Here is an 8,772-nt window from a genome sequence, read left to right as displayed (position 1 = left end):
TAACTATGACCATAATTTTTTGGTAAACTAAAATAACAAAAACTACTTGCCAAAACACTTTTTCAAAAAAAAAAAACTCCATTTCAATTTACGTGATACAATCTGAATTTTAAAATTCAAACAAATTTAACTATGACCATAATTTTTTGGTAAACTAAAATAACAAAAACTACTTGCCAAAACACTTTTTCAAAAAAAAAAAAATTCTCCCTTCATTTCAAAACAAAAACTACTTGCCAAAACACTTTTTCAAAAAAAAAAAAATACTCCCTCCATTTCAATTTACGTGACACAATCTGAATTTTAAGATTCAAACAAATTTAACTATAACCATAATTTTTTTATAAATTTTTTAAATATTTTAAATCGTCAATTAATGTGACTTTTAATAATTTACAAATATATAAATTTTATTACAAAAAAATTAAAGATTCTATACGTAAATTTTCAATCCAACTTAAATTATTTAAATCTCAAAAAACAAAAAATGTCCCATAAATTGAATATAGAACGATTTGGCCACTAGACGAGTTGCTTTTGCACTTTGTAAAAATAGAACAAATATTCCACTGCACTTTTTGTAACAGCAATAACATGAAACAAAACACACAAAACAATAAAAGACTGTTCGATGCATTAAGTTTTTATTTTTTCGTGAAATATTATAAACTATAAGCAGTAATACAATTATATACAGAAGAAGTCCACTAAATGAGCAACTCAATTATGGAGATTACAATCCAAAGTAGTAATTTTAATAATAAAATCACCATTACTCAAATTGACATTTTTAAAGTTGGAAAAAAAAAGTACAAAGAGTAACATACAAAAAGAAAATTTGTACTAGTAACCTATTAATATTGCCTCTATATTTTACTATATACTCCAAACATAGTTTTACATTAAAAAAAACTACTATGCTTAAAACCTTACAACTTTCTCTTTGATTTGTCACCGATGTGCTGCATCCGGCTCGATTAATTTTGAATTCGCACATTAAAAGCGAGGATGACACTCTGAACATAATTTTTTCATTTTCACGAACTCGAACTCGAGATTTCATTTCAGATCTCCACACAGCATCCAGATTGTACAAATCCTGAAAATTCATCAGGAACATTTATCTTTGTCAATTTACTGTTTTGTCCTTTTTTGTTGTTTTCTACGAAAAAGAACCCATGTGGGGCACCTTGATAGGCCGACCCGGTTACCAAGGTCCGATCACCAAGATCCACACCACATGCTCCGACTTTAACATTCGGGTCGGATTCTGCCCAACAAGTTAAATTTCCATTTTTTCCCACCCCTACACATGCCCTAGGACACTGACTCGACCTCCATGCATCCTCAACTCGTCTCCACTGACCCGTGCTGAGTTCATATAACTCAGCACTACTTTTAAATCGGCCTTGGGTTTCCGTGTCGTAACCACTTACGACACAGAAATCCGAGCCGATTATAACCCCTTCACACTCATCTCGCTCCTCACTCATCCTAGGCAACTCCGTCCACTCGTTGGATGAAATATCAAAAACCCAAGCAGAACTCAGCGCGTTCTTACTCTCATCGTGACCGCCGGCGATGAAAACCTTTCCTCCGGCAGCTCCCATAGCGAAAAACGACCGAGCTTCCGGCATATCCTTACACTGATTCCATCTCCGAGTCATGAAATCGTAAACAAACACGTCCTTAATTGGATTCCAGCTCGCCGGATTCCATCCACCCATAACAATTAGCTTTCCTTCAGTAGTTGCAATTTGACAAAACATCGGTAACCCATCAGGGTATTTAGGAATCGGGTCAACCCGATCCCAAATCCCGGATACTAAATCGAAAACTGAGATCGCGTACCTGGGTTGTCCAGTGGGTTTGGATTCAACCGGAGAAGGTAAAGCTTGTACTAAACAAGCAGCTTTATGGGTAAAACCCGTTTGTTTCCGATGGTAATAGAAAGCTTTGCTTTGAAGAATTCTACACCATCTTCGGCAAACACGAGATGCAACTCCATGAGTTGAGTAGTGTAACCGGGTCAAACACTCGAGGGCAATGTCCTCGGGAAGACCCGGTACTAATTCAGTGAACTCATTTTGATTCATTTTGTTATTTTTTGAAATTTTTGTTCTAATTGAAGAAGATGAAGTGATGCAGAAATTTGGGGATTTTACGTTGCTATTTATAGTGAGAAAAAAATATGAGAAAAGGACGATCACATGATATCTTACTGTTGATGCGTAAGATTATTACACGTGGCAATTATCGATAAGATCCTTGATACTGACATAAATATAAAATGGGCGCGTCCACAGGATAAAAAATATCCATTTGATGTTCATCGATATTAGCCACACAATATATTATTATCCTTAAACTTGTCAATATATTTAATTTAGCGTAACGCTAATATACAGGGATGGCAATGGAGCGAGATGGATGCAGGGCGGAGTGAGTTTAAGGTTATGCGGATTTAAGGTTGTGCGAGACAGGTTGAATAGATTTTATTAAAAATTAATGCGGGACGCAGCGGGTTACGGATATATGTAATTTTATGTGGGTTCAAATTTAATTTTAATTTTTTACATGTTATAAGAGTGGTGAAGTATTTATTAAGATAATTTAGTTAAAGCTACTAAATATTTAAGATAGTAAATGAAAATGGTCCAATAAAAAATAATATAACTTCTTACATGTTTCTCAATTGACCTTTAAAAAGTAATTTCTAAGTTATTATCTATTAAATTAATACAACTTAATGAAAAAATGAATTTATTTTTATGAATTTTATTTTTAGTATCAAATTTAACTAGAAAAAAAATATTTAAAAAAATTGCGGGGTGGGTTCATGCGGGCGGGTCTATGTGGGGTTGGGTGGGGCGGATTGAAAAGGAAAAAAATTGCTATGCGGGACAAGGTGGACTAATAATTTTGTGGATTAAGCTAAACCAGCTCCGTCCAGCCCCACTGACATCCCTACTAACATATCTAATAGTGATGCGTCTCAAATAGGAGAGATCATTACTACTCGATAAAAAACGAATAAACAAATTAAAATCGAATAGAATTGTATTTGGGAAAGGAGAAAATTTGTTGGCAGAATTCAAATAAGAAAGAGCTGCATAACTACTTTCGGAAATCAGTTAGGAACTAGTTAGTTAGTTTGTTACCAAATAGTTAGTTATAGAAACAAAATGTTAGTTATATTAAAAGAAGGCATCAAGGTGTATAGAATGTAGAATAAATAGACTACTTATACACATTGTAAAACAAGCTTAAAAATTCATCTTAATGAAATTGTCTTCTTCATTAAAGTATTCTCTAATTACTGATTATCAAAGATATCTTCATTGTATCAGAGTAACGATCGAAGTCTGAGTAGATCAAGAATTGTGAATTACAAATCTTGAATTTTTGAAATCAGAATCTGATAATCATCAAAGTTTCCGTAATTACAAACTCAAAATGAAGATGACAGGTATGGATCAAAGAAGTGGCAATGGTGATCATGCTACTGGTGAGAGAGTGTGGAAATACCGAGCATGATTTTGGTATTCCCACATTAGTTTTGCCGATGAGCCAAGAGTTAGATTATAATCATCCATTGTTCTATAATGCCTTCCTCAATGGTGATTTACAAGATGAGATTTATATGTGCTTGCCACAGGGTTTTACCAGTCGGAGGAGAAGAAGGTATGCAGACTGGTAAAGCCACTATATAGGCTTAAACAAGCACCAAGACAATGGAATCATAAGTTCACATAAGCTCTTCAAAAACTGAAGTTCAGACAAAGTCAGTATAGTCAGTATGATCACTCCTTGTTCACTAAAAAGACTTCTGAAGGTACCACAATAATACTAGTATATGTTGATGACATCTTGATTACAGGAAGTAATTTAAGACTGGTAGAAGATGCAAAAGATGCTCTGCAACAGATATTCAAAATGAAAGATTTAGGAGAACTAAAGTACTTTCTTGGATTAGAATTTGCAAGGGTTGAAACTGGAGTGGTGATGCATCAAAGAAAATATGCACTTCAGCTTATTTCTGAAGTTGGACTATCAGGTGCAAAGCCTTTTAAAACTCCTATTGATGTGAATGTCAAACTAACCTCTAAGCAGTATGATGATCAGACAAGAGATAACCAAGAAGATCCACCGATAGATCAAGGTTCTTATCAAAAGTTGATTGGAAAACTGTTGTATTTAAACATGACAAGGCCAAACATTTCTTTTAGTGTACAAACCTTAAGTCAATCTTTACAACAACCAAAAAAATCTCACATGGATGCTACACTCAGGGTTGTTAGATATATTAAGAAACATCTAGGTCAAAGAATTTTACTGTCTAGCAGTTCAAACAATGAAGTGAATGCCTTTTGTGATGCAGATTGGGTAGCATGCCTTCTTACAAGAAAATTTGTTAAAGGCTATGTGATCAAACTAGGAGAATCTATGATTTCATGGAAAGCTAAGAAACAAACTACAATCTCAAGGAGCTCAGCTAAAGCTGAATATATAAGTTTAGCATCTACTGTTGCTGTATTAGTGTGGTTAATAAGAATACTGAAGGATTTAGATGCAGAGATACAGCTTCCAGTACATGTGTATAGTGATAGTAAGTCGGCAATCCAACTGGCTGTTAATCATGATTATCATGAACGCACTACACATGTTGAGATCGACTGTCATTTCATCAGAGAAAAGCTTCAACAAGGGTTAATCAAAGTCAGCTATATACATACTCACAAACAACCTGCTGATATTCTGACCAAAGGCTTGAGTAGGTCTCAACATGAGTTTCTACTGTCCAAGCTAGGAATATTAGATATTTTTGCTATTCCTGGCTTGAGGGGGAGGGTTGACAGAATTCAAATAAGAAAGACCTGCATAACTACTTCCGGCAATCAGTTAGGAACTAGTTAGTTATTTTGTTACCAAATAGTTAGTTATAGAAACAAAATGTTAGTTATATTAAAAGAAGGCATCAAGGTGTATAGAATGTATATAGTATAAATAGACTACTTAAACACATTGTAAAGCAAGCTTGAAAATTCATCTTAATGAGATTGTCTTCTTCATCAAAGTATACTCTCTAGTTACTGATTATCAAAGATATCTTCAAAATTGAATCATATCAAACTCAATTTAAATTGATTTTTGACATAACGATTAGAAAACTATCGTTAAATAATATCCTTTAGTGAGAAAAATATCAAACAGTATATTAGAAATTGTAATATATTTGTCAAACCTAAACATTTATGATTAATTTAGATAATTCAATTGTTCGATGTTATTTATTGTGTTGCTCCAAAATTGTTGATGTTCAGACATAGACGATTTAATTATTTTGTGATTTTTCCAAAAATGGTATAATTTGTTTGTATTTTTAGATCTTTTATAAGTAAAAATAAATATATTTTACGTATCAAGAAAATTAAATAGAATCATTAGTAGGGTAATAGAGCCTAACATAATAGTTAGACTAGGATTTTGGAGGTAAAAAGATTATGGATCATTTAAATTTTGATTGAGATAAAAGTTCCAAAAAAATAACAATACAATCATATTTGACTGAAAATAAATTTTAAAAGACTAAAAATATGTATTTAATTGATTATAAAATTAAATACATTTAATCAAATATTATTAGAATCAAATCAGAATTTATCAATAAACTGAAGGATTGAGAGTGTGAAGGTCTCCCTAAAGAAAACTATGATATAGGAGGAAGCAAAATAAGTTTTTGGTTTAATATATAGTCATTCTCTTTTAACTTGTCCGGATATTTTATTTTAATATTTAAATCAAATTTCATTCTAATTAATATTAACTTCTAAAAAAATATTTTAGCGGTTCTTTAATCATATAAAAATATACTATTTTTTTAAATTATGTTAATGGTCATTGTGAATCATGCAAGAAGAGGACATATGACTATTATGATGAGGTTTTGTTTTAATTATTTCGCATCTGGTATTTGATAACTACATTTAAGTTCGACTAGATCTGAATTCATGCGGATAAATTTCATATTGAGGATAAAATATTTTCTAACAAAGGTGATTCTATATCAAAATGATTTAAATTAACTCGAGACCTTTAATTAAGAATGAAAAGGTATGATATAATGATTGAGGTTGGGTCTATATATATATATATTAACATAATTAACATAACCTATATGTATCTAGAAGAATATAATAGAGAAAAGACATTTTGTCAATACATACAAAAGAAAGAAGAAAAAAAAATAGAAAGGACACTTGCACAAGTAAGAATAAAGCAGAAATTGAAAATTTGGAGAAAAAAGATAAGTGGAGTTATTTTTTTATTAGCAAAAAGTAGGCTCCATTATTTTTGTAAAAAATTTAATCAAAATTAAAAGACAATATTCAATTAATCGACTATCTAAAGTTTATTAATTTGATATGTTATCTTGAATTTCCTTCCTTGTCCGAATTGGAAATTCAATTCCTTCGATTTGAATTATTCGAAGAATACAATATATATAAAAAAATATATGATCTAACCGTCTACATTTAATTTTTATTTTTAAAAAATTATCTGCCACGTGGCAGATAAACTTTGTATTTATTAACTCAAATTCATACTTCCTAGTCAACACCTCTTTATCCCCAAGAGAATCTATGGGCCACATGGGTTCCACTTGTCTCTAAAATAAAGAAGCTCATCATTGAGGTATGTAGCGGGATGAATATATATTTTATTTTTATTTATTTAGAAAATAAAAAATTTAAAATAAAAATATCTTCCTTGTTGAATGAGATACTATTCAAAAATGATTATTCATGTATGTAATTGAAAAATAACAATAGATTCAAAGTTCATTGAAAAATAGTTAGATTTTAGTATTTATGATATTGTCATTATATATTTTTTTTAAAGTTCAAAATTTATGATATTGTCATGAATTTCAATATCTATCGACATTAACTTGTTTAAATTCAAAGTTCATGTGATTATCATAATATTTTTACATTAAAAAGTGATTACATTTTCATAAATTCTCAAATATCAATGAAATTATATCTAACATAAGCTTAAATTAATCGATCTAGTAAATTCCGAACTTAGTAAAAAGGGCCCTTAAAATTAGCAAAAAAAAAAAATGGTGTGTGATTGGATACAATGTTGTGTAGCTTGATTTTTTGAAGGTGATTGGATACAATGTTGTGTGATTATTTATATTAATCTTTTTTTTTATTAAAAAAACAACGAACCTATCCACACAAAGAATCATTGAATGACTTCCCTATTTTCATGTTATACGTTCGAGAAAATGGTCAAATGCCCCTTAAGCTATGATCAAATTTTCAACTACACATTCATTCTTTACGGGAGTTCTATCACCCTTCTACACTGTTTAAAATTGAGATTTCTATCTCCTTAAAAATTGACAATCACATTTATATTGACAAGTGATGTGCACGCGTTTGATAGCTGGAAATATTATTTAAAACTTTTTTTTTATTTTTTCTCTTTTTAATTTATTATTCTAAAAACTATGTTTTGAAGGTGAAAAGGTTGAAATTTGTATATTGAAACTTTTTTATTATAATGTTGATTGCTAATTGTTTGAAGCTGAAAACACTGGGTTGATTGAGTTTATATATAGCTGTAATTTTTGAATTTGAAGAATGTCGGAACTCCATAAAAATCGACGAGCATTCATATGAATTTTGTGAATCTATATTCTTAAATTAGGAGAAATTAAGTTTGTCGATGGTTCGAAGAATTTGGTATGGCTGAAAATCGAAGCTAAAGGATGAAACTTTGAAGCACAACTTGAAACCACCATTAAAGTTAGTTTATAAGCTTGAGTTCTAATTTTGACTTACCACAGACGAACTCCGTTTTGAATTGGGTAATATAAATCAAAAGAGTCGAAATGCTGAGATAAGCTTATATCTAAAATTTGAGGCAATTTGGAGAAGATTTAGGGTGGTTTGGCACCAATTTTTTGTAGCAATCATACAAAGAAGATGAAGAACTTGAACTGCATTTTTTCAGATTTACAAGAAAATTACAAGTTGCTAAATCAGTTGAGGAGTATTATTTGAAGCTGAAATAAAATTTATCCATTGAATGGATTGTCTGAAACTTAAAGAAAAATCTTTAAACTGCCATCAATCTAAACTAGCTTCAAATCCCGAAAATTGCAAGCGCATACAAAAATTTTCGTGGGTCTTTTGAGTATTGAATATAGGATAAAAAAATTTCATTGTATTGAAAGTTTAATCGAAGACAATAAGTTGAGTGTCACTATATTAAGCTTAAATTTGTTTGCTTCAAAAAAATTTGAGTCTGTGGTTCCTGATTGTGGAGAAAAGGGATGAAATTATTATCTACAATTTGTGGTATATTGATTAATATAATAAGGTCCCCATATAATATTGACGGTGGTTTCAAAATGGTGAGAGGTGATGTAATTTGGTGGTTGCCGTTGATGCTCTACTAAGTTGCTACGGAGAAGAAACCAAATTAGAAGTAGAAACAAATAAGAAAAATAATTTAAAAAATTAAAATGCATATGTTTATGAAAAAATATTAAAAGTAAAATTTTATTATTTATTTTTTTATCTTCACTCTCTCCAGGAGAGTGCAATACACTTACTTTGCCATGTAGGCATCTAGGGTGGTAATAATTTTAGTTTTAAATAGTTTAGAGGGGTGATAGGACTCCCGTGAAGAATGAGTGTGTAGTTGAGAATCCGATCATAGCTTAAGGGGGCATTTGACCATTTTCTCTTATAT

General features: G+C 30.8%; 1 protein-coding gene across 1 annotated transcript; it reads right to left on the bottom strand.

The window, feature by feature from the left end:
- Window positions 1-729: 729 nt before the first annotated feature.
- Window positions 730-2,149, bottom strand: LOC102600264 (F-box/kelch-repeat protein At1g15670-like). The gene has a single exon (XM_006351294.2). The coding sequence runs from the start codon at window positions 2,094-2,096 to the stop codon at window positions 1,065-1,067; it is 1,032 nt and encodes a 343-aa protein (XP_006351356.1). The 5' UTR covers window positions 2,097-2,149; the 3' UTR covers window positions 730-1,064.
- Between the last annotated feature and the right edge of the window lie 6,623 nt (window positions 2,150-8,772).

This window comes from Solanum tuberosum, unplaced genomic scaffold (genome assembly GCF_000226075.1).
Source record: "Solanum tuberosum cultivar DM 1-3 516 R44 unplaced genomic scaffold, SolTub_3.0 scf00129, whole genome shotgun sequence".
NCBI classification, from domain to species: domain Eukaryota; kingdom Viridiplantae; phylum Streptophyta; class Magnoliopsida; order Solanales; family Solanaceae; genus Solanum; species Solanum tuberosum.
This window is presented reverse-complemented; position numbering and strand designations above follow the sequence as displayed.